The sequence below is a fragment of the Penicillium odoratum genome (assembly GCF_028828045.1).
Source record: "Penicillium odoratum strain IBT 22623 chromosome Unknown utg000005l_segment0_segment0, whole genome shotgun sequence".
Taxonomy (NCBI): Eukaryota; Fungi; Ascomycota; class Eurotiomycetes; order Eurotiales; family Aspergillaceae; genus Penicillium; species Penicillium odoratum.
This window is the reverse complement of record NW_026643147.1, coordinates 129,891-153,412: the sequence shown is the minus strand read 5'-3', so window position 1 is coordinate 153,412 and position 23,522 is coordinate 129,891. Positions and strand designations below refer to the sequence as shown.

The 23,522-nt window shown below is 48.0% G+C and overlaps 9 protein-coding genes across 9 annotated transcripts; 5 read left to right on the top strand and 4 right to left on the bottom strand.

Annotated features, from left to right (window-relative positions):
- Positions 1 to 3,616: 3,616 nt before the first annotated feature.
- On the bottom strand, positions 3,617 to 4,790 carry N7520_005567 (zinc-dependent alcohol dehydrogenase family protein; the record flags this gene model as incomplete). Its single annotated transcript, XM_057139501.1, has 3 exons — positions 3,617 to 3,708; positions 3,770 to 3,865; positions 3,932 to 4,790. The coding sequence occupies 3 exons, from the start codon at positions 4,788 to 4,790 to the stop codon at positions 3,617 to 3,619; spliced, it is 1,047 nt and encodes a 348-aa protein (XP_056993507.1).
- A 1,241-nt stretch (positions 4,791 to 6,031) lies between these two features.
- N7520_005566 (uncharacterized protein) lies at positions 6,032 to 7,753 on the top strand (the record flags this gene model as incomplete). Its single annotated transcript, XM_057139500.1, has 1 exon — positions 6,032 to 7,753. One exon carries the CDS (start codon positions 6,032 to 6,034, stop codon positions 7,751 to 7,753), a length of 1,722 nt encoding a protein of 573 aa, XP_056993506.1.
- A 409-nt stretch (positions 7,754 to 8,162) lies between these two features.
- N7520_005565 (peptidylprolyl isomerase) lies at positions 8,163 to 9,280 on the bottom strand (the record flags this gene model as incomplete). Its single annotated transcript, XM_057139499.1, has 6 exons — positions 8,163 to 8,335; positions 8,432 to 8,659; positions 8,713 to 8,897; positions 8,957 to 8,973; positions 9,035 to 9,112; positions 9,167 to 9,280. 6 exons carry the CDS (start codon positions 9,278 to 9,280, stop codon positions 8,163 to 8,165), a joined length of 795 nt encoding a protein of 264 aa, XP_056993505.1.
- A 335-nt stretch (positions 9,281 to 9,615) lies between these two features.
- On the top strand, positions 9,616 to 10,094 carry N7520_005564 (mitochondrial 37S ribosomal protein uS13m; the record flags this gene model as incomplete). Its single annotated transcript, XM_057139498.1, has 2 exons — positions 9,616 to 9,618; positions 9,795 to 10,094. 2 exons carry the CDS (start codon positions 9,616 to 9,618, stop codon positions 10,092 to 10,094), a joined length of 303 nt encoding a protein of 100 aa, XP_056993504.1.
- A 2,962-nt stretch (positions 10,095 to 13,056) lies between these two features.
- sidI (putative long-chain-fatty-acid-CoA ligase) lies at positions 13,057 to 14,998 on the bottom strand (the record flags this gene model as incomplete). The annotated part of the gene is made up of 4 exons (XM_057139497.1): positions 13,057 to 13,394; positions 13,457 to 14,166; positions 14,217 to 14,514; positions 14,578 to 14,998. 4 exons carry the CDS (start codon positions 14,996 to 14,998, stop codon positions 13,057 to 13,059), a joined length of 1,767 nt encoding a protein of 588 aa, XP_056993503.1.
- A 1,291-nt stretch (positions 14,999 to 16,289) lies between these two features.
- Positions 16,290 to 18,411, top strand: N7520_005562 (LCCL domain-containing protein; the record flags this gene model as incomplete). Its single annotated transcript, XM_057139496.1, has 2 exons — positions 16,290 to 16,753; positions 16,809 to 18,411. 2 exons carry the CDS (start codon positions 16,290 to 16,292, stop codon positions 18,409 to 18,411), a joined length of 2,067 nt encoding a protein of 688 aa, XP_056993502.1.
- A 1,102-nt stretch (positions 18,412 to 19,513) lies between these two features.
- On the top strand, positions 19,514 to 19,720 carry N7520_005561 (uncharacterized protein; the record flags this gene model as incomplete). Its single annotated transcript, XM_057139495.1, has 1 exon — positions 19,514 to 19,720. One exon carries the CDS (start codon positions 19,514 to 19,516, stop codon positions 19,718 to 19,720), a length of 207 nt encoding a protein of 68 aa, XP_056993501.1.
- A 326-nt stretch (positions 19,721 to 20,046) lies between these two features.
- Positions 20,047 to 21,569, bottom strand: N7520_005560 (tRNA dimethylallyltransferase; the record flags this gene model as incomplete). The annotated part of the gene is made up of 2 exons (XM_057139494.1): positions 20,047 to 21,417; positions 21,474 to 21,569. 2 exons carry the CDS (start codon positions 21,567 to 21,569, stop codon positions 20,047 to 20,049), a joined length of 1,467 nt encoding a protein of 488 aa, XP_056993500.1.
- A 191-nt stretch (positions 21,570 to 21,760) lies between these two features.
- Positions 21,761 to 23,366, top strand: N7520_005559 (HesA/MoeB/ThiF family protein; the record flags this gene model as incomplete). Its single annotated transcript, XM_057139493.1, has 3 exons — positions 21,761 to 22,004; positions 22,063 to 22,276; positions 22,331 to 23,366. The coding sequence occupies 3 exons, from the start codon at positions 21,761 to 21,763 to the stop codon at positions 23,364 to 23,366; spliced, it is 1,494 nt and encodes a 497-aa protein (XP_056993499.1).
- Positions 23,367 to 23,522: the final 156 nt, after the last annotated feature.

The following is a 23,522-nucleotide window of genomic DNA, read 5'->3' as shown; positions in this document are numbered from 1 at the left end:
TAGAGCGATTAGGTCTGAGACAACATTTGAAAGTTCGGTGAACGAAAAGCAACTCTAATCTCCTTGGCCCAACCGCATCCTTTTCAGATATCTCTCTCCAAAGTTGAGACTTGTTTCACTTCAAGAACATTCTCAGCACGAGACTTCTGATTAATTTGTGCGTATGTTGGATAGAAGTAACCCAGCAAGTAGGCAATGTTTCGTAGCACCCAGGTTGTATGGTACATATAGTATTACAAGTAGTTGAGAGTCGACACTCAAGAGTTAAGAGTGATTCTCCATCAAGCCTCGTATTGATAATCTTTCAGTAAAGTGCAAATTAGCGAGCACGGCGTCTGGACCTTTTCATCTAAGCCATCTTATCAATTCATAAAGAAAATATTCGACACTTTCCCTCTAGCCTCATAGTCGCGGTATCCCAGTTAAGTCAAAATTAACGATCGTAAGACCTGAATTCTAGAACACGCGTACATGTGGGTGGGATTGCATCGCTAGTAGCATCGTGATGTCAATTACACTTACCAAGTCCCGACTCGTTGTGATCAGTCTTGAGACAATGTTGGGCGAACTAGAATCGATCCTTATCTACATGGCCTAGCCGCCTTCTAACCTTTCTCAGGTGCCTATCTCCAATGTCAACATCTCTTTCTATCCGCATGGAAGCTACTTACAGTACGCATATGCAGGATGAATCCCAGTCAGCTAGTAGACAATATCCCGTAGTGTGACGTGTCAAAGGCCCACATCCAAGGATGTCATCTTAGCGGTAGTTGACTCAAGAATTTGCCTTAATGACGAGTCGGCGTACATGTCGGTCTAGACACCGGGGACTTGTTGTAGCGTTCGCTCAGCTCCTGTATTGCTTGCGGTCAGCAAACTAATGCGCTCTCAGTACCCTCCATTTTTTTTCCCCTCTTTTCCCTTTATGGTTGACTTATCAATATCTTGTCAATACACATATCACTATGCTGGGTCTTTCCACTTGCTGCTATGTAAGACATGGCTCTTCTCACGTCTCTTTTGACCACTCTGTTAGTGTATTCCATGTATATGGTGGGATTGATGTGAGAGTAACTTTGGTAGCATCTTTTGACATAAGGCTCTGTGGCATAGATAGTCAGGCAGAATGAAGACAAAGCAATAAACCTGAAAGGAAGACAGGGGACCGGGTATCAAAGCCGTCTTCAACCGCTGCGTAGATCCCATACTCCGTACACTCTCCTATCCCAGGTTAGTCTACATAAATAACGAGATAAGAGTGGAGTTCGAGATTTGAAGATCAAATATGCGCCCATTAGATAACACTCGCACTTCCAACCACCGGCCAATCACCCTATGATATCACATTCCTAGAGCTACAAAAATTCTTGGCGCTGTAAGCTGCCCGGCAGGGAAAACCAAACAATGTGTGACGAACTACAAAAAAAAGTGATGTTGGCTATGGGCGAGAAAGGAGAGAGCGTATCCGGCCCGTGAGGGATATGCCGGTGGATCTAAGCCTAAACTGGAAGCAGCGCGCTGCACATGGTCACATGATCCCGGAGTGGGTATGAAAGAGGGAAAGGCTGTGCAGAGACGTGGAGATAAGCTTCACGGTTTAGGCCTAAGGCATACATACAGTATTGGCATCAGTATATGTATGCACTAAAACGAATTAGTGACAGTACTTGAGCCCTGGAATCCTAGGTTCAGCTTTGGAAATATAATCCCAATTTATCCCATTGATATAGAATAATACAATTAATTCAATTCAAATCATTGCTGGCCACCGAACGAAATAGGGTAGAAAGGGTGTCTCAAAGAAAATCGCGTAGAAGTTAGTAAAATTCGCTGTATCGCGCATTTCATGTTCTATCCGTACAAAGTCAAGATTCCTTACTCCTACATAATTCTTTTCCCCTTCAATTTTAGACTTTACATATCTTCCAATGTTTATACTATTTCCTTCGGTCGCCGAAGGTCAAATTCATTAATTACTCGTCGGGATAAATGTCGCATCTGATTGTTGATAAGGGGAAGACTAGCCATCAGAAATCTGCCCCTCTACATGACAGAAGAGCGCTGGAAATATCTGGTTGTAGTCCCGGAAGTAAAAGAGTACAATCCCAGTGCATTAAGTATATATCATGATCCACATGTGAGTCTAGCACATATACTATTCTTTATTAAAAGTTAGTATACACATAAAGATGGTACACATCGGATTGTGACGAACCTTGTTAGATTTTTATAAGGTGGGTCAGGGGCACGCTATTTCAGATAGGCGATACAAGACAGAATACCAATACCCATTCTCCTGCATTCGAGTTTCAGGAGGGTCGGGAGGCCAATTGTATGGATTCGAATGTCTTCCAAAACATTGATAATTGGCTCCAGGGAAGCTATCTCTTTGAGTAGGGGTTTGGTGACCCATATTCGGCATTATCTAGTTGGTAGGCTACAGTGGTAAAGCCAAGAAAATGAAGAGGTCGAAGGTGGCGCCCTCTAGACGACAAAGAAGTAAGATCAGGAATAGCAATGGCGTCCACGCCAAAACCTATAAGCTCATGGGATGTGAAAGACTGCTGCTCTGCATTCACAAAGTAAACGAAGAGGTCACTCAGGCTCCGTCTCTAGATCCACATTTTCCTGTGCAAGTGGATCATCCTGAGTGGCACGCGATAAGGAGATAGACTTCATGAGACTTCAAGAATTTTCTTGTGAATGGAAATTTTTTCCCCTCATATACCTGTCGAATGGGAGGGATAATGTATGAGTCTATAACTATATGGCTATATTATGGCAAGGGCGATTGATTGAGTGACTGATATTATTTAATGTCGCGGGCCGAAATAGAAGGCGGGGCCACAGGACTTTGCCCTTGTCTTTGAAAGACCCACCAACTGCCAGTGGAGCCTCCCGTGGGGCATTGGACGTGCAACGCGCAGGGTTTTTGTACATGGGTGCTTCCCGAGGAAGCAAAATATAGCCCAGATAGGCCTCATTGAAGCGCTAATATTGCGTAGTACGCTGTCCCCTACTTGCAGGTCATACATACGGCTTGTGGTGCCACCGAATGGTGGCGAAGTGGTGTTCCCGGTCCCTGAAAGAAAGGGGAGGGGGGAGGGGGTAGTATTTTTCCCGTGGGAAACATACATAAGTCGAGTGCCCAGGGGCAGCTGGTTCTTGGTCCAAGGAGAGAAAGGTATGGTAGAAGATTGAGGTGACACCGGGATTCGAACCCGCCCCCTGTGGATTCGAAAAGGTTGCCCCCAATATCAATTCTCTTTACCCGACAGGGGTAGCCAGCTGCATAGAAGGACATGTATCTTTGAAAAGTACCCTAAGAAGGCAAGTGCATATACATACCCTTCTATACTGCCTATAATATTGAAATAAAATACAAATAGCAGACAAAAACCTTGATAATGGGAGAAATATGGCTTGGAAGAATGACGGTGTATGGAAATGTTTGGATAATAGCCTTCATATCATGTCACGAGCTTATATTCGCCCTCCGACCACACTATCAGCCCTTTCCCCTTCCTATATGACTTCGTAATACATAAAATGGATACATTTTTTGAAGTCAAACCAGGTCCACCAAATGAATATGCTTGCAGCTCAATTCATAAGCTTATTCCATGCCGATGACAACCTTCAGCACATCTTTGGATGATCCCAATTGAAAGGTCTCATATGCTTCCGTGATATCTCCAAACGTAAAACCTGATACTGGTCAGCTTCTAGAACGGATATTTCAATTCACCCCTTTTTGGGTGGTTCTTACGGTGCGATATCAATAGGCCTGGATGAATCTTGCCTTTCTCTAACAAGCTCAAGAGTTGGATCAGTGTAGTCGTATCCACCAGTCGACATGTGATTGCTTTATGAAATTTTCAGAACTGTAATGAGATCTTGATCAAGCCGGGGTTAGAGGTTGAAAACTCACATATATTCTTGGACCATAGATTCTCCAAATGTAAGTCCGTCTTTGACCCGTGCACCCCGACATTAGTGAGTATACCACCTAGCCCAAGAAGACTCTGGCAGAGATCAAAGGTTTCAGGGATTCCAACACACTCAACCACAGTGTCATATCCTTCCCCTTCACTGACTGCCAGAGCTGACTTGGTGATTTCTTCATTTCCTAGAGAGGAGCTGAGGACATGGTCGGCCCCTAACTGCATTGCAGCAGCCAATCGGGGTTCACCCTTTCCTATCAATACCACTAGCTTCGGCGAGAACAGCTTCGCTAGGATCAACACAGCCAGTCCCACGGGGCCAGCACCCACGATAGCGAGGGTGGATCCTGGCTGCACTTTCCCAGGAAGAATGGCACATTCGTATGCCGTGGGAAAGGCATCAGATAGGGCTACCGCAATCTGGGGATCAATAGTCGAAGGCAAAGGGTATAGTGAGAATGCCGCATGTGGAATTCGCACATATTCAGCCTGCGTCCCGTCAATTGTATGTCCCAATATCCAGCCACCTGTCACACAATGCGAGGTCATTCCGGCCCGGCACCTTTTGCATGTGCCACAGGCTGAGATGCAGGAGATCAGAACGAGGTCCCCGATATTCAAGCCGGTGACTCCTGTTCCTAAGGTGTCGATGACTCCAACTCCTTCGTGTCCCAAAATGCGACCTGGCATGCATGTTGGTACATGTCCACGCATTATATGGAGGTCAGTGCCACAAATGCTAGTGTGAAGCACCTTTACAATAGCATCTGTGGTATGCTGAATGTGAGGCTTGGGTCGGTCAACAATCTCTATGCACCCAACCTCTTTGAATACAACGGCCTTCATGGTTTGAGTCAGATGACCATTTTCCGAACTACTTGACATAGTCATACTGTTCAAATGATGACCAAAATGGATCAATACGGCGTATAGGAGATGAATCTCGCGGATTCTTGGGTGAAGACCTGAATATCTGAAAGAGGCCAGAAATGAAATTACGAAAGAGGTTTCCAAAAAGCGCTACGCGATCACAGGTAACTACATACAAACAACCCACTAGACGTGTTTTGCGGTGAATGGCCACGATGATCGCCTAATTTCAACATTTTTATAATTTGGGTGTGTTTACCCGAGCGGGGTTGAAGATAATTTTGCCCACCTCCAGACTGATATGGATAATAATTCTATTTGAGGCGAGATTGTCGATCATTATACCAGCCGTTCATCGACGAGTTCCCAGAATTTTGGAGTGGGTGGTCCTAGATTCCAACTTTGAAGCTTCTCTGCATTAGAGGGTGTATATGTGATTTTTGTATTCGGTGATATATCCACCTGGGCATTTAACCCCAGAGAACTGCAGTTTCCGTCTGACTATGTGTGTTGATTGCAAGAATGTCTTCACCTGCTGCCAAGGCGTAAATTTTGACGCTACTGCACCTCTAGCTTATCAGGGGTACAGTCGGACGCGCCGGTAAATGGTCTTAAGCCAATTATCAGCCTTGATAGAATTCAACTGGAGATTTTAAGCGAATCGAAGGGTTCGAAAGGGCCCGTTGACAGCTGGTGACCAGAATTGCTGAACAAGGGCAAGAAGTTGTTCTCAGATAAGCAGCGGAATCTTCTTTGCGAGCGCCTACACACTTTCGACTGCCCGAAGCCAGGCCGATTTCTGTTTCTTTCGGGTTGAATTCTCGTCTGTTGTTCTCGGCTGTCAGTTTCTTGACAGAACGTTCAAAACTTTCTCGCATTATCTCATTGATGGAAATTGCGCGGTCGCTGTGGTTGGCAAGCCCATCCCAAGCTCACTTTCTCCATAATATTTCAATGTTCCTTTTGAAACCTTTGAAGGGGTATGATTCCCAATTTTGCAACTCAGTGTATATATTCATGCATAACTCAAGCGCTGCGTAAATCTGAGGGAGAAACAAGACTCAAGCCAGAGCTTAGCTTAACCCCGACCGCTTCATGTTTCTGCCATGTAGCCCCGCCCTGGATTTTTGCCAAACGACTGAAAAGCCTCCAGGGTCAACAACCTTCGAATTGTCTCAATTGCCCAGGCCAGTTTCTATTTCAAAAAGGAATTGGCGATGGGGATCCCATCCTTAACCAAACATCTTTCGCAATACACAGAAAATGTGGTGTTGTGTGGATGTCCAGGTACTCCTAACGGCCCCCCGCGAATCGATTCTGTAGTCATTGACGGTCCCAGTCTGGTCTATCATGTCTACTACCGGTTACTGGCCTGGGCAGATGTATCTTATGATGCACTTGAAATTCAACCCAGCTGTGACGAGGTCAGTCGTGGGGTGGTGAGCTTCCTCTTGCGATTAAAAGAACAGGGCGTTGACATCCACCGAATATGCTTTGATGGCGCACTACCATTGTCGAAAAGAGCGACTCGCTTGGCTCGAATCGAAAAATCTCGACAAAAGTTGGAGATCTGTCGGCAAAGGCCAATTCCTCCATCCGGCAACAGAAACCGGAGGGCCACTGCCATAGAGCCAGCGCAAGTTTGGCAACGGCGACCCCTTCCCTCGCGGTGGAGAAATCTACCCGAGAACCCATTCATGGTCTCTGCTGTATATGAAGATCTCAACACCCGATGGAGCAAAGCGCTGATGGAAACTAGTATTCATCCATGTGCCGCTCAGCTTGAGGGGGAATATCCCTGGGCAGGCATCACAGCTATGGTCCCCGGAGAAGCGGATCTCGACTGCGCTCGAGTAGCAAAGCTCACGGGCTCGGCTGTGCTCACAAATGACTCGGATCTCGTGGTCCATGACCTTGGTCAGCATGGGGCGGTGATCTTACTCAACTCGTTGCATTTACTTGACGATGCACCCGGTATAGCTTCGTCGGAAATCCGAGGGCTAAGAATACATCCTCATGCACTCTGTCTCCGTCTGGGGATAGGAAGCTTGCAACGATTTGCTTATGAGTTGACTCAAGATCCGCACCGTGGTTCTTTAGATCTGGTACGCCGGTCCAAAAGGGACCTCGAAGCGGATTCCCTCGCGGGTTTCAACGAATTTCTCAAGGAATACCAGGACAACCCTGATCAATCGGCGGCACTTCAGGATATTCCTGGCTCACTAGGGTTAGATCCTCGCGTCTCGGAACTGCTGTGGCAGTATAGACTACCTGAACCCTACTGCTGCGGGGAACAGATTCACCCACACATATACCTGGGAATCTTACCCGAGGATCATGCGAGACGATGCGCCTGGGAACAGGGAAGAATGTATCGAGCCCTTGGATACTCTCTTCTGAATTCGGCGCAACCGGCCGACCGTCAATTTCCAGCCATCCATGAGTTTGTACGCAGAGGCTGCCGAATCGTCTCAGAGGAAATCACTCTCAGTCCGGCCAACACGATCGCTTGTGACTTGGATTTGCTCAGTACACGTCTTCAGTTGGCAAGCTCTGTGTTCGGGGCCGCTACGCAGCCCAGATTCTGGGTGATGTTCGCCCTATCCGAGATTTATCGTGACAGCTTTAATGCCACGTTACTTCTGAGTGCAGCCAAGTTGGAACAATTCCTCGGCCATGGTGTCACAGGAACCTGTTCGGAGTGGGCAGATCTTCACCTCCTGGCTCAGATCCACGCCGTACTCTACTCACTCCGTATACTCAGACAACTCCTGGGGGTCACAAATGATCTGGGTCTCTCAGAACAGCATCGGGACATACTCTCTGGACTTCCCCCCTTGTATCGTCTCGTGGGATCACGACATGATGTAATGAGCAGCTTTGTTGGGGAGAATTCAGTCCATGAATCTGTCTCCCAGTTGTTCCAGTCGTATGGCTAATCAGAACTCAATCATAAACAAAAGATGGCTCCATAGATTTGTGACTTGACGTCCTGGATAGAGATCGACAACGCGAAGGTAAGTCCAAAGTTGATCATAGGTAGGAATGCAATGCAAGTCCCGCCGACATCACTGGACTTGGATTCTCAGCAGTCCCTAAACAAGGTCTTCGGTTGTGACGTATTGACGTTGGGGAACTTGTACCGCCGATCCACTTGGTCCGATTGCAAAGTGTCAACGTAAATCTTATTGAAGTAGTGAAGCTCAAATCATGGAACTGATCAAAGAAGGGAAAGTCAAATGCTATCCTACACTGGTTACATTGAGATCTGCCTGCTTTTATAATGACAAAGATGCCTTGTTTTTTCTACCTGTGGAATCCAGACTCGGATGAAAAATATCGGAATATCTACAGGTATTCCTTATAATCGTCATCGGCCTTTCCTTGCTGGCTGCGACGGCTGTAAATGTAAAATCCGACAATCGCTACCAGCACAAGGAAGATCAGCACGGGCTGCATCGAAAAGGAGGTGGGGGAGGAGGAGTCCACTGGAGCTTCATCGGTCGGGTAGTCGTCGGAGTCTTAGTAGAAAGCACGCATCAGCTCACCGTCGCCGAGCAGTAGGAAAAACGAGAGTATAACGGGAGCGTGCTGCGGTTACAGCTCATCACGGCTACCTTTGTCCTCGGGGTCCGCCTCCATCTCAAGCTCTCCGCTCTTCACAATCTTCACGGGCTGTTGGGGCTTGGAGCCACCACCGACGGGAACATTCTGAATTTTGTCGACAATATCCATTCCCTCGAGGACCTCACCGAAGACAACGTGCTTGCCGTCGAGCCATGAGGTGATAACGGTGGTGATGAAGAACTGGGAGCCGTTGGTGTCCTTGCCGGCGTTGGCCATGCCTGGAGAGACCTGTTAGCTTCACTTCATGATAGCTGGGCTGGATTATGCGTACTCAGGAGGCCCGGGCGGGTGTGGCGCAGCTTGAAGTTCTCATCCTTAAACTTGTTACCGTAGATAGACTTGCCACCGGTTCCATCACCCTTGGTGAAGTCACCACCCTGGATCATGAAGTCCTTGATGACGCGGTGGAAAGCGGAGTTCTCGTAGCCGAAGCCTTTCTCGCCGGTGGCCAGAGCACTGAAAATATGGTGAGTATGGAATCAATCAATTTGGGTCAACTATCATGATGATCGTACCGGAAGTTCTCAGCGGTCTATTGAAGAGAAATAAGTTAGCTTCGTGTGCAGGGGTGATCCCAGGGATTGGTCACTCACCTCAGGAACGGTCTTGCCGTACAGACCCATCACAATACGACCAAGGGTCTCATCACCATGCTGAATATCGAAGTAGACCTGATACAATTTATCAGTTTGGGCCAATGGGCTTCTGAGCGATGATCAATTTACCTTGCTAGTGATCTTGGGGCCACGGGTTTCCCGCTTGGCATCCTCAGCCTGAACCAGCGCGAAGCCGACGGCGAAGACCAGGAAGATAGACAGGAAAAGGTTGCTGAAATTCATGGCTGTGAATTACCGCTGCAGTGGATACAGTGGGGAGTTGGAGGAAAGAAGCGGCGAGAGGGGAAGGCCAGCTTGCAATTTAAGGGTGCCGTGCGGAGAGAATATGGGGCGCAGTGTTGTATAATTGCAATCCTTGTATTTGAGATCTGCTGTCGAATGACGTTATAATACAATAAATACAAGATTCTACCGTATTGATACGACTGTTGTTTTGCAAACTTCACACCGGAGAAACATTATTGCCACAGATTTCTCCCGCGCATTCAGTCCAGAGGCAGCAGAGCAGCGGAGCAGCAAACAGGCTTTGATCTTGTTACTCACATACATCCTTCAAGATGGTAAATTCCTCTCTTCTTTACTCTGGAATTACATGGTCACTAACCAATCTCACAGGTCTTCCTCCTCGGCGTCAATTTCCCGGAGCGCAACCTGTTGAAGGCAAGCACTTACCCCAACCGCAACCCACCTCAACCAATTGGACCATAGATCAAGACCTAACACTATAAACCAATAGAAATCCCTCGAATCCTTCTTCGGCATCGGCAACAACACTTCCGCTCGTCTCCTGGCCCGCTTCAACATCCACCCAACTTGCCGCGTCGGTGACCTGGCCAACAAGCAGGTCCTCGACTTAACCGCCGTGTTATCGGATATGAAGATCGAAAACGATCTGCGTCGCGAGGTCCTGAATGATATCAAGCGCTTAAAGGAGACGGGTACCTACCGTGGTCGTCGTCATGCCTTGGGTTTACCCGTGCGAGGACAACGAACGCGCACCCAGGTAGGTTTACTTACCTTCATTGCTTTGCGTTAGGCGATTGAGCGGAATTCCTGCGGAGCCGTTAGTTTTTCTTAGAGCGCTTAAACTAACGAGATGATATTAGATCAAAACTCCTGTCAGGTTGAACCGCATGGAGCGCCGTCTATAAATTGCCATTCACTTTCTCTCTATGTATCGGTTTCCTGGCAAAGTCTCGCGTTATTTGTCAGAGGCATGGGATCGGCGTTTTGTTTTTGATGTTGGCACAGGGTACGATTGTATACAGCTCACTTCCCGGTCCAAGGATGTGAATCTACTTTTTTGGTTGGGGTGTATTATAGGTCTGTTATGGATAGAAGCCATTTCTGGAAATTTTCGATCATTTCCAAGGTTCTTACTTGGTGTATGAGGACAGGACGTTCAATGATAAAGAATCTCCGTGATTGTATGGCGAATAATCTTTCTATCCGCCCGGTCGATGAAATGGAAGATATTCAAATATTTATCAAGGGCTGCCACACGCTCCAGATCAGAGGTAAACGACTGCACCATTTCCAGCGTGGCTCCTAGTCGATGTTTCAATGTGTTGTTCAACAGCGTGAGGTCGCCAACAACCTTGTCACCCTCTCCATCCAAGATCATGCAACCACACACCAAATGGGAATTGAACCAGCTCCCTCGACTGGTGCTCATATAGTGGTTGATTATCGTAACGTCCTCCGGGGGAAATGAGGTTTCAGTGAAACAATATGCGGGGAACCATTCTTCGTGTCCATTCTGCGTCTCATACTGCCAGATAAATTGGTTCCTGTTTATAGGTTGGTCAATCAGTCCCTATCGCAGCCGTCTAGGCCGTTCACCGATGTTGTGAAAGTCGGAATCCTCATTCAAAGAGGTAGGGCCTTGTGTGGCCCATTGGAACCAAACCCAACGTCTACCAGGAACGTTTGTGGTCCAATAAATATCTTTCGCACGTCTATGTCAATATGGCTTTGGATGGAATAGTGAACATTGACGTAGTCAAATGGCACCGTAGCTAAGTGATGGTGCTGCAACCCCTCTAGGAACCTGAAGGCCTCGCGGATCTACACCGGGTATGATGGCCGATATTGTCAAGGAAGGTTAGTTCGGATGAAGTAGCGGTCTAATTGCTCCGGTGAGTTGATGGGATACTGGGAAGAAGCCATGGTGAGGTTATCGATTGAATATGGTTGGGATCAGGTCAATGAGATTTAATGCGGGGATCTGGTATTTACCTGTATTATGTAGGGCGCACCGCGGGCTTTTTGGGAGAACGTTTGAAACCCTACCCCTCCACTTCTCCTTTCTTATCTTCTTTTCTCTTTTGTTTTCTTTCTACTCCGTGACATGAATCTGCAGAGACCTTTGGCTATTTGAATTATTGGTAGGAAAGAAGGTTGACTATTGAGAGGGAGACTGAGTTGTTATTTATGTGAACAGGGTTGCGTAGCATTGGTCCAACAACGTATTTCCCGGTCAAGTGCCGCACACGATTATGTGCCGCACTCCAAAATACATATTAAAGGCTGTTCTTAAAAACCGTATATATCAAACTTCCTTATTCTATCCCATGACTTGTCGATAAATATGGATAAGGATTGTTAGAAGCATATATCAATTTCGACTAAATCGAACTTTTCTATCTTCACAATACCAAAAATTGCACCCTCAATCCAAAGAGATATATTTAGTTCACTCACCAACATTTGAACTCATGAAAATTACCAAAAATCTAAAAGAGACTAGATAAAAGATAAAAATGATAATTCTTCAAGGAGATAATGAGCTGGAATTTGTCACATTCACTATGGGTTTTGGGATGTGGCACTTGACTGACTGACGTTATATGCTACGGTTGACTACAAAGGTCATATTGCCACATAGCCAAAAGCACTTGATAAAAGTGGTAGAAATCAAAACAATTTAAAATTGCTTCAAATGTTTAATTCATGAATGATATTATCTAAAAAAAAAACAAACACCTCTTTGTGGCAGATCAAGCAAGTCCAACTTTTTGCCACCCACTCTATCTATACGTGGTGCCTTCAGTATGTACTTGGCCTAATGGACGACTCAATTTCTAAGAATTGCCTACTTGAGTCAAAGGTCGCTGGAAAGCAGAGATATACTGTACCTCTAGTGCAGCATATATTGTAACACCCATCTCCTTCCGAGGTCTCAAGTGGTCGCTTCGTAGTATGCTTGTGGAACCGAAGCCGCCACATCCCACTTGTCCACATGGTGTATAGATCTTCCGTGCTTATCCATTGATTATTTAATAATTCATAGTCCAACCCTGTGTCCCTCGAATTCCGGGTACTCGCGCTTTTTCTAGCTCCTTATGGCCAGTTTTTGGAAAGTGGCTGGTCTCTTTAGTTGAGTACACACCGGATCACATGTAAGTAGACTTTAGAGCCTGAAGTACTCTATTATGCACTTTGAAGGCCCAGGCAACTTTTTCATGCCTACTAGTAGTTACTGTCAAACCCAAAAATTTAAACCACACTGGGTCGGATGTATGTTCCTTGTTTCACGACTTGACCGGGTGCACAAAGTGGGGATTTACCGTACTGAACATTACAAAAATACCAGATACCGGCCAATCAAGTGGTCAGATTCGATCAGACAAGATCCCCATCTAATCTGATTGAGGGAATGGCGCTGGTCATCCAGCGGTCGGGCCCGACGCCAAGGTCGCTTAAACCCAAATGTCGCAATTTAGTGCTCTTGTAAATTCCGTACACCGGAACTGGTATGGACCAGGTATGGAGGATTTGTATCTGATAAGATTCTCCCCACTTTCAACGGCGAAACAAGTTTTTCTCCCCACGGACCTCGGTCCAAAAGGTATCCTTAGTAACCTTGGAAGCAAGTACATATTGAGAAGGTCGCAAGATTTAAAAACGTTTGAAATTATACCTATTCATATAGACCATTACTCCCGTCCCAAGTAAGTTACCGTATATCCGCAATGACACAAGAAAAATGTACCTTCCTACGCCGTCTTGGCGCGCTGACTCAATGCCTCCATCGCCATCTGCCGTAGCTCCACCTTCCGAACCTTTCCGCTGCCCGTTATGGGCACAGTGCTAGGTACGCCATCCTCGCCGAATACGAACACGTATTGCGGTGCCTTGTGACGACCAAGCGTCTCGCGAGTCCAGGCACGGAGATCTTCATCCGAAGGTCGGGTCTTGCCAGCAGATAGCTGAATGAATGCACCGACAACTTCGCCGTATTTCTGGTCTGGGATTGCGACAACGGATGCCAGCTCGATTGCGGAGTGGGCAGTCAATCGCTCTTCAATCTCGAGAGGATAGATGTTCTCGCCACCTACATAATACTTGGTCAGCTCCAGATGGACAGAATAATTGGGACTTAGAGTTCGGTCGTACCGCGGATGATGATGTCTTTGAAGCGGCCAGTGATGGTGCAATAGCCTTCTGCGTTGAACGATGCCTCGTCACCAGTCTTCAACCATACAGTACCTTCAGAATCGGTAACCAGTGTCTCGGCTGTTTTCTCCGCGTTATTCCAATAACCCTTTGTGAGCTGGTATCCGGCCATGTAGAGCTCGCCGCGCTGGCCCACTGGAACGATGTTGCCCTTGGAATCGACGATCTTAGCACGGGCGTGAGGCAGAACCTTGCCCACAGTAGTCAGTCGGGTGTGGATGCTGTCAGTCGTAAAAGCATTGAAACAGGTGGGTGATGCCTCGGTCAGACCGTAGCTGCTGGTATATTCTCTCATGTTGAGGTCCTCCAAGAGAGCCTTCATTAATGGACGGGGTACGGGAGCACCCGCGATGATACCGGTTCGCAGATTTGAGGTATCTAAGTTGTGGGGTTTGGGAATACTGAGAATCGCCTCGAACATGGTTGGCACGCCGTGTAGCGCAGTGCACTTCTCGTCTGAGATAGCATGTAGGACGGCTTTGGGGTCGAATGTCTCGCTGGGGAAAACAATCTTAGACCCGTGAGTGACGACTGCTAACATACCCAGGACTAGCCCGAAGCAATGGAAGAGTGGCGGCGGGCAGCAGAGGATATCGAAAGAAGTCAGTCTCATGCGATCTCCAATAAATCGCGAGTTGTTGACCAAGTTACTGCCATGAGATTAGCTCTGGCCTTTCCTGAGGTGGCGAAAATAACATACTGGTGCGTCAACATGGCAGCCTTGGGGTTGCCCGTTGAGCCACTGGTGAACTGGAGATTGCACACATCATCCGGTCGCAATTCAGCCTCACGGTCCTGAAGCAAATGCGCAGGCTGCGAAGCGCCGCGAGCGATGATTTCGTCGTAAGTCGGGAAATCTTGGTATCCACCGCGTAGAATAACAATCTCCTCCAGGGATTTCGAGGTTTCGTTCTCCTTGGGGCTGGGGCCTAGCTCAACTAGCACTTCTTCGAGATTATGGCGTCCAATGCGAGGTGTCATGAACAGAACTTTGCAACCTATGATATTGAATTGCGCAAGTTAGCATTAATACGACAAGAATGAAGCAGAAGGAGAATTACCCGAGTGGTTGAGCGCATAGTATAGCTCTGATGGGGTGTATGTATTGTTCAACACGACCAAGATAGCGCCAACACGGGCAGCGGCGAAAAAGACGGAGATGTACTGCTCGCAATTACCTGCCATGATGCCAACGCGATCACCTTTCTGGACACCCATCGCCAACATACCCCGCGCAAGACGATCCGCCTCATCCTTCAAGTTGGCATATGTCCAACGCGCTCCAGTCCAGGGGAAAACAAGACACTCATAGTTACCATACTGTAGTGCTTGAATAGTCAGTAGCTCGCCAAGGGTAATGTCCAGCAGCGCAGGCTGGGTTGGCCCCGCGACAATCGACAGCTGGATCGGCTTCGAGGCCGACGTCGGCTGGACATGCGACAGTGTCTGCTGCAGCCGTTGAACACTCCTGGAGGTAGCCATGTCGATGTAATTCGGGAGACAATTCCAAGGTTAAGAGAAAAGTGCAAGAGCATCCGGGCGCACAGTGGGCTTATAGCTCCCGGCGAATACCCGCGGTAAATAATATCGGAATTTTATTTTGATTTTCTTTCTATTTTTTTTTTTTGCGTATCAGATCCGATTTTACGGAGTAATCTTAATCAATCAATCAGATAGGAGGTGGAAGTGGATCTGTGTATGGTAAGTAATTGTTATGGAAAACCTCCGACTCCACTCTTCGTCATGTTCGTGAAATTTGTGACGCCAGCAATTAGCCATGACGTGAACCTTTGAGATTTGAGAGTTGTTGAGTCACGGAGGATTGAATATACCTACCTTAGTATATCAGAAGGATTCAACTATTGAATACATTTCAACTACGGATATATAATTTCGAGTGCAACATTGAAGGGAATTTTCAAACCTTTCTCGGACTACAAAGTGGATGTGGATCGTCTTTTGAACCTTCCTACTGTAATGGGGATATAGGCTCCGGAAGTTTCGACCCGACGAATATATCCACCATGCACTCCATACGCTATGCGTCTCCGTATTCCGTGCTAATCGTACGAGCCTACCGAGTTCCTTAACATTCCCCGCGTGGTGGAATTGCCAAATCAGACCGCCCTAATCCACACTGAGCAAACAGAACAAATAAGGCAAACAGGACAAATAGTAGAAACTGTGTAAACTATATAAACTGTGCAAACTATGCAAAAAGTTCGCGGTCCTGTGATGTCAGAGACAGGTTGAAAATGCAGTAGTTGTGTAGTTTGCTGGCATTTTAGCCTCCAAGTAGATACTCTTGGTAGTCTATTTGCATATGCCACTTAATAGACTGCATAAACAGAAATTGCGGTGAGGATGAATCACAATCTTGAAGTTTGCGAACAATTAGCGTTAATTATTATCGCCACTCTAGGCTTCTGCCTTCGTGCCTGAGGCGTACAACCGCCTTTCATCTCTGGCCCCCGCGACTTTGGTCCAGTCCGAGCCTTGTCGGATCCGTTTACTTCTTAACTTCTCTCTTTCTCTCCCTTACTGGACTTTCGCTTCTTTTATGACTCGACTCTGATTCCACTACTTAACTAGACCGTTCGTTACTGTGTTCCCGTGGCTTGTCCCTGGTGATCCTCCACCGGAAACCCACTTATTTGGAGACGATCCCCGCCTAAATCGACTAGCGTGCCGACCGCTCCGGCACCGACATCATACCCTTCACCGTTTGCCTGCTTTCAACAGCATATCCAAATATCCACCGTTACATATCACCATGATCGGAGAGGGGCGCGATGAGGCCGGCAGGCTTTACGTCGCTCCACTACTCGATGACGACGAACGACTCGTCAACCCTGACAATTCCGAGGATTTCCCTCCTCCTGATGTGGAATCAGGCAGCGCTCTTCCTGTCTGGCTACAAGAATCATCCAAGTCCTTCCGCTGGGGCTGGGTGCCATTGCCTGTGAGGAAGGTCGGTCGCGCAACCGCAAATTGGGTCAAAGGCCCTGACCCTCCGCATATGCTATTGTTAAAACCACTATTTCCGCGCCTTCAGGAACTACCCGTTCAATATCTCGATCGCTTCTTCTCAAAGCGCAAACATAAGCTATTCTTACTCTTACTACTTTATACCTCTTGGTTCTTGCCCTGGTTTTTGGTTCTCTTACACTCCCGCTCCTCCGGTTATATTGAGGGATATGGCCAGCTCCAGACCCTTTCATGTTCGACCAATCTCTGGTATGTCACTATGCGAGGTGGCCAAACAGCTGAAATTAACTGACCCATGGTGTAGGCAATTTGAGAATGGATGTGGCCTCAATGGAAATGATTGTCGTCCATTTTCTTCGTCGACAATGGCCTTTCGGTGTCCCGCCAACTGCCGCGATGCTAAACTACTAGAACCTCATATCGTGGGCAATCAGTCTTTCAACTACGAAGGACTTGTGATTGGAGGCTCACTGCCACATTCCTCTGAGTCCGCAATTTATCGGGCGGACAGCTTTGTTTGCCAAGCGGCTATTCACTCGGGTATCATCTCGAACGAAGGTGGTTGCGGGGTTGTGAAACTTGAAGGCGCGGCACACTCTTTCCCGGCTGTCAAACAGAACGGGATCCAGTCGAAGTCGTTCCCATCAACCTTCCCGAAGGCATTTAGCTTCCTTCAGCTTTCTTCATCGAAATCCAACTGCCCAGCCGATCCTCGATGGTCTCTGCTTGGTGTGACGGCTGCTGCCATCGGCCTGCTTTGGCTTTTCTGTACTTCACCGCCGGTGCTTTTCTTCAGTACCTTCTTTATTGTCTTTTCCCATACCGGACTCGTCGCTGATCCGCCATCCTACCCCAACCTGGCCGACCTCGTTTCGACGCTACTGTCCCGCATGCTGCCCGCATCCTTTGTGGTTTACGTCTTATACAAGTTCTGTGCGGCGCCTCTCCTGAAGCCGATCACATCTCCTATCTATCAGGTTGAAAAGCTACTCTTATACCTCCCACCGCTTTTCATCGGAGCTTTAAACAATTACACCTTTGCTCGGTTGATTCCACTCCAGCGTCTTACCCCAATGGACATCCAGCAGCAGCCCGGGGCAAAGCTAGCCTTGGCACTGGTAATCCCGACGGTGATTCTGATCATTCTCAGCCAAGCCTGGCAGATTCGCCAAGGAGGCTTATTGCCTCGTTATCTTAAGATCTACTGCAGTATGGGTCTTATCATTCTCATCCTCTTGCCGCTCCCTGGCTTGCGACTCCGTATTCATCACTATATTCTGGCTATTTTGCTCATGCCCGGCACTGCCTTCCCAACACGTCCCTCACTGATCTACCAAGGTTTACTTCTTGGTCTGTTCATCAACGGCATTGCCCGCTGGGGATTTGCTTCCATAATTGAGACACCTGCAGCCCTGGGAGAAGCCCCGGGCCGCAATGGAGCCCATGATTGGTGGGGTTCTGCCTATCCCAACATCACTGATTCCTCTGTACGGATCTCCTTGCCTGGCGTAGGATCCCACCACACCCATCGTGGCAATGGAAATATCACATTTGGCTTATGGGAGCCTGAGCGAATGGTCGAACTTGATGTTGATGGCATTTCAGTTCTTCTTAACGACGTGGAACGATGGCGAGCCTATGTAGACGAGGACAAGCGAGGCGAGTTCACCTGGCACCGCCACGGGCACGATGGTCTGGAGCTACAACAGCCACCCGTCTTCGAACGCCGGAGTGTTGGATCTGAATTAGACTCTCAATCTGTTCTCCTTGGTGGTGGCGATTCCTTCGACGAACCCGAAGATCTGTTCTTCAGGTTTGCGTTCCTGCGAGGCGCCGAAGCTGGACGGTATGGACCCACTGGAGTCTGGCGAAGTGATGGCACATGGAAATCCCCGACTCCAGCATGAAGGTGTTACCTATATACCATTTCATTTCAGAATTGTGCTTCAAAGATCCAACTCGATAGATGACTATGCAGTAACGGCTAAATCCCAATTCCACACTTCTGCGGACATCAGAGATCATTACGCTTCGTTATGTAGGAGTATCGCAAATATAAATCACCATTTTCTGTCTGTCGGTGGTTGTGTATTTCTCTAAGAAGTTGGTGTCTTCTCTCAGAGAATTGAAGTACTAAGACGCCAGGACAATAAACAGATGAACCAATCTGTGTGTTGCTAAGCACCGGAGTTCTTCCCAACGTCAGTCTTCGGATCGGGCACAAGGATTTCCTGACATTACCATACAGAGTGTTATGTACTAGTAGTCTCCGTATAATAGTTAGATTTGTTGATTGGTATTGGACTGATATTTTCTTAAACTGACCGTATTTGCCTCTATTATCAACATAAAGCAGCGCATCGACTTATCAGAAATCACCATAGTACCACAATTTCAGGAAGTTAGCGATGAACATTTGAATTGGTGCTAGGACAGGAACAGGTCTAGTGGGGCATTTCATAGATCGGAGGTGAGCGGAATTATCCGTTTTGACGTCCTTGACTCTTTGTACCTTTCTTGGATCTCTGTTAACCATGGTATGTTGCTTAGTGGCCACTAATGGTCATAGTATGGGCTAGGTTTGTCAATGGAAAGGCATCATCAACGATGCGGCTGGTCCGTCTGTTGCCGAAGCTTATGAACTTGAACTGGAATAGTAAACTTGTGCTTTCCAACATTTGCAGTGAATGTCTATTCCTTCTTCCTGGTTCTTTGGTGTTACAGTAAGTTCTTTACCTAGCTTGGACTAGCGTCTTTTTCTGTGTACATCTACTCCTTCCACTTCCGTCTCTCACATCTCTTGTATGTTTTCATCATCAATTCTCATCGTCACTGTACTATACCCCCTGGTCGCGCCATTGACACTTTGCTACACAGGTAAACACGTCGTTCGGACCACTCATCAAGAATCAGTGCACCTAATATCATACCTGTAAGTGACTTTGATGTCACTGGATTCCTGGCTAATGAGCTCGCAGTCCAGCTCCCTCCATACCCCGGGATTCCACCATGGCACCCATCAATCATATCGCCCCGTCGCAAGCATCATACCTCCACAGTCTCCTCAAACGCAGTAACTGGGCGAGCAAAAACCCTGGAGTGGTGCTGGTCTTTTGCATCGTCTTCCTTGTTGGGCTTGGAATCGTCTCGCTATTAATCTACCGTCACATGTTGAAGAGGAAGGCTGAGAATGAAAAGTTTGAGCCAACTGAGTGACCCTAGTCTCGTGGAACTCGGACACCGCTGGCCGGCTTTCTGCAATGTTGCTTTATTATGAACAAATACCCATGACTGCAACTGTTCGAGGGATGTTTACCCTATACAATGGCTGAAACTGCAAGATCAAAACTCTGTCTTAGGATAACATCATCCATGAACTTTACACTGCTATGAAGTCTTCGCAGTTAATCTTAATTAATGAATTTACTGTTCCAAGACTTGATGTGAGGATTTTTGTTCTGAAGCTAGGTCCAACCACTAGATCAGAATGACAGGCGCTGAGAAAGAAAGAAATAATCAATGCTCGCCATACGTGATCGTCGTCAGGAAAGAGTTGGTGAGGTGGAATCCACATCGGGGGATGCTTGCTGGGATTCCAATCTTCGTTTCTGCAAATATAGCTCGCGCTCCGCTTTCTTCGTCTCAGACAAGAGGGCCCGTCGGTGGGCTTTGCTTTTGAGATGGATCTTCCATTGCTCCTCACCAGCCAGGGTCTTTTGGCACTGATCGCAAGTGTGACATGTCATATCTGTTGAAGCCGCAAGTGCCTTTGCTTCCTTGGCACCAAAAACTTCGTTTGCCAATCGGGATAGTGATTTGGGATCAGGAGTGGGTTCCCCATGTAGGATAGCCTTGAAGATATGTTCGGATGGACCTGTGATGTTTTGTTGCCATTTGCTGATATCACTGCTGTCGAGAAGGTACAGCCGGCGTGCCATGCCCACCTCAGAGAGAGCTCGCCATAGTTTGTTGCGAATCCACTTGACCTGAGAAGTGCCATATTGGCGGGTGGCGATCCTGATCAATTCAAGGCAGTTTCCTTTGATATTTTCGAGCTCTGCTTCGCTAGATTCGGCCTTGTCGACGGCGGCAAAGTACGGCGCTAGCTCTTTGAATCCGATAGACACCCACACGCCGCGCGTCTGGTCAACCTCGATGCCCTGCGCCTGTTTGCTCTTCAGATATTCCCACATAGTTTGAGCCTCGGTCATCAACCCTTGCTTAACCATAGTGTCGACACGCGAATCAAGGCGGCCATCAAGAATTTCCTTCTCCGCATGAACCCAGAAAATCAAGGTGTTAGTGGAGCGTAGAAGGCCAGCATCCTTCATGACGGTCTGGGCCTTCAATGCCTTTTGTTCTTCGTAAATTTCCGACGCAGGTCGTCCGGTCTGAAAGTAAATCTCAAGGGATCGCCGGATCTTGCGTCCATCCTTTGGGTGCCATCTTGCCGCCATGACCGGATCCACCTCGCGCAGTTTCTCCATAAGGACCTCGGGGGACGCATCTAGAATCGGCCATTTTTCTGATGTTGAGGCCTCTTCGGAGAGCTTTGGTGTCTCTTCATAATCTAATCCCTCGTCTTTCCCCTCGTCTTTCCCCTCGTCTTTCCCCTCGCCTACCAGCTGGTCCTTGAACAGCACAGCCTGAGTATAGTAGTGGGTACCGCCAACTAGAATTGGGGTCTTTCCACGTGACCGAATATCATCAATGAGGCGCAAGGCTTCTCTTTTGAAGTGTGCGATGCGCCAGGGCTCCGCCTCCAAGTCGACACAGCTCAGCAGGTGATGTGGGATGCCGCATCGTTCGTCAATCGGGATTTGGTTCGTAATAATCGGAAGCCCACGATACATTTGCATCGCGTCTCCGTTAATAATTTCGCCATTGAATCGACATGCCAAGTCCACAGCAAGCTACCTGCAGCCATTAGCTTTTTGCGTTGTCAATTGCGGGGCATGCTGATTGCTACCTTGGACTTGCCTGTACCGGTGGCGCCAACAACTGCTATGAGGGAATCCATGGGCTCTCTTTGACCGAAGAAAAAGGATCTGAGAGCACGGAGCATAACGGACTCACCATAGTGGTCCTGCGAGCAATTGAACGAAGAGCGACAAAAAGCGGTGGACCATCAAATTGATCTCATCGCGAGATATGTGGGGCGGTGAGTGTGGTGCCCCACATATTGCCGCCTTTTGTTCTTTCCTTGTAAGTTGTCCCTCGCTGTCGGCTCTCCATCTGGCATCACATTCAATTTCGATGGGAAGTAGTGATGAGACTTGCGCCTCTCTCCAGGCTGCGATTGCTGCTGCTGAAGCACAGCTCGCGAACCTGAAACGCGATCTTGCAAACGCTGAGGAACAAGCGGGCAACTCGGAGAGCGCAAACCCCGCGGCAAACCGTGGCGAAGGCCAAAATGGCTCCGAGTCACGATGGCCGTTGCTCCCGGAGGAGTATAGACGTTACGGCCGACAGATGATTGTACCCCAAGTTGGTCTTCCAGGTGAGTGCGCCATTCTGTCGGTTAGACATTGCGACTAACATTTGTGGTGTCTCCGTAGGCCAACTCAAGCTGCGCTCCGCAAAGATTCTACTCGTCGGAGCTGGTGGGCTGGGATGTCCTGCAGCTCAATACCTCGCTGGAGCCGGAATTGGAACTCTTGGTTTGATTGACGGGGACAAGGTCGAGATCTCGAATTTACATCGCCAAATCTTACATCGAAGTCACAACGTCGGGAAGTACAAGGTGGACAGTGCTATCGAATCTCTGCGAGAGTGAGTTTTTTCCTTTGAGCAGTGTATCAAACTCTAACCTACCTATCCGATCAGACTCAATCCACACGTAAACTACGTCGCCCACCGGACACACCTCACGCCAGGCGAGGCCCCTTCTATCTTCCGTGAATACGATGTTATCCTCGATTGTACTGACAACCCGGCGTCGCGTTACCTGATTTCCGACACCGCAGTGGTCATGGGCAAACCTCTGGTTTCTGCATCCGCATTACGTACCGAGGGTCAGCTTATGGTCCTGAACTACCCTCCTCGCCCGCCAGGGGATAAAGATGGTGGCCCGTGTTATCGATGTGTTTTTCCGAAGCCACCACCAGCTGATAGTGTTGTGAGCTGCGCTGATGGGGGGATCATAGGTCCGGTTGTTGGAACTATGGGTGTTTTGCAAGCATTGGAGGCAATCAAAGTGATTACCAGACCAGACGTGGACGTTTTGGAACACACTCCCCAGCGAGATCCTCCTGCCCTTCACATCTTCTCAGCTTACTCAAATCCCCTTTTCCGCACAATCCGTCTTCGCTCCCGGAGGAATAATTGTGCAGTATGTTCTGCCGGTGCAACTGTCTCGCTGGATACTATCAAGTCAGGATCTACTGACTACATTTTTTTCTGTGGATCAATGAGCCTCCCATCACTGTTGGAGCCAGAGGAACGTCTCTCTCCTCAGGAGTATCATCAACGGCATCCACAGTCTGGATACGAACAGCCCCCGTCAAAGACACACACGATGATCGATGTTCGAGACCAAGCTCAATTTGGCATTTGCAACTTAGAGAACAGCGTGAACATTCCTATTTCACAGATTTTGGCTTCTGGGCCTACTGCAACAGCCCAAAAATCACAGGCGGGCGGTTGCGAATCTGAAGTCCCCTCGTGGCTTCCCCCAGACATCTCTTTGACTTCCAACGATCCCATCTACGTGGTTTGCCGGCTTGGAAATGACTCTCAGACTGCTGTCAAGAAAATGAAAGATCTAGGGTTGGATCGAAATGGTCAGAGGTTCATTGGTGATATCCGTGGAGGGTTCCGGGCCTGGCGAGAACAAATTGACCCCGACTGGCCCGATTATTGATTGAGGCAAGATTATTCTCTCTCTTGAACGGATCTCACTTCAGGCTGGGATGTGTTTAACGCTTTGTGCATCCAGAGGGTATCATGTGATAATGACAATTACTTAGGACCTATCATTATAGGTTGCCAATTGCGTAGCATCCAGTTATATATTGGA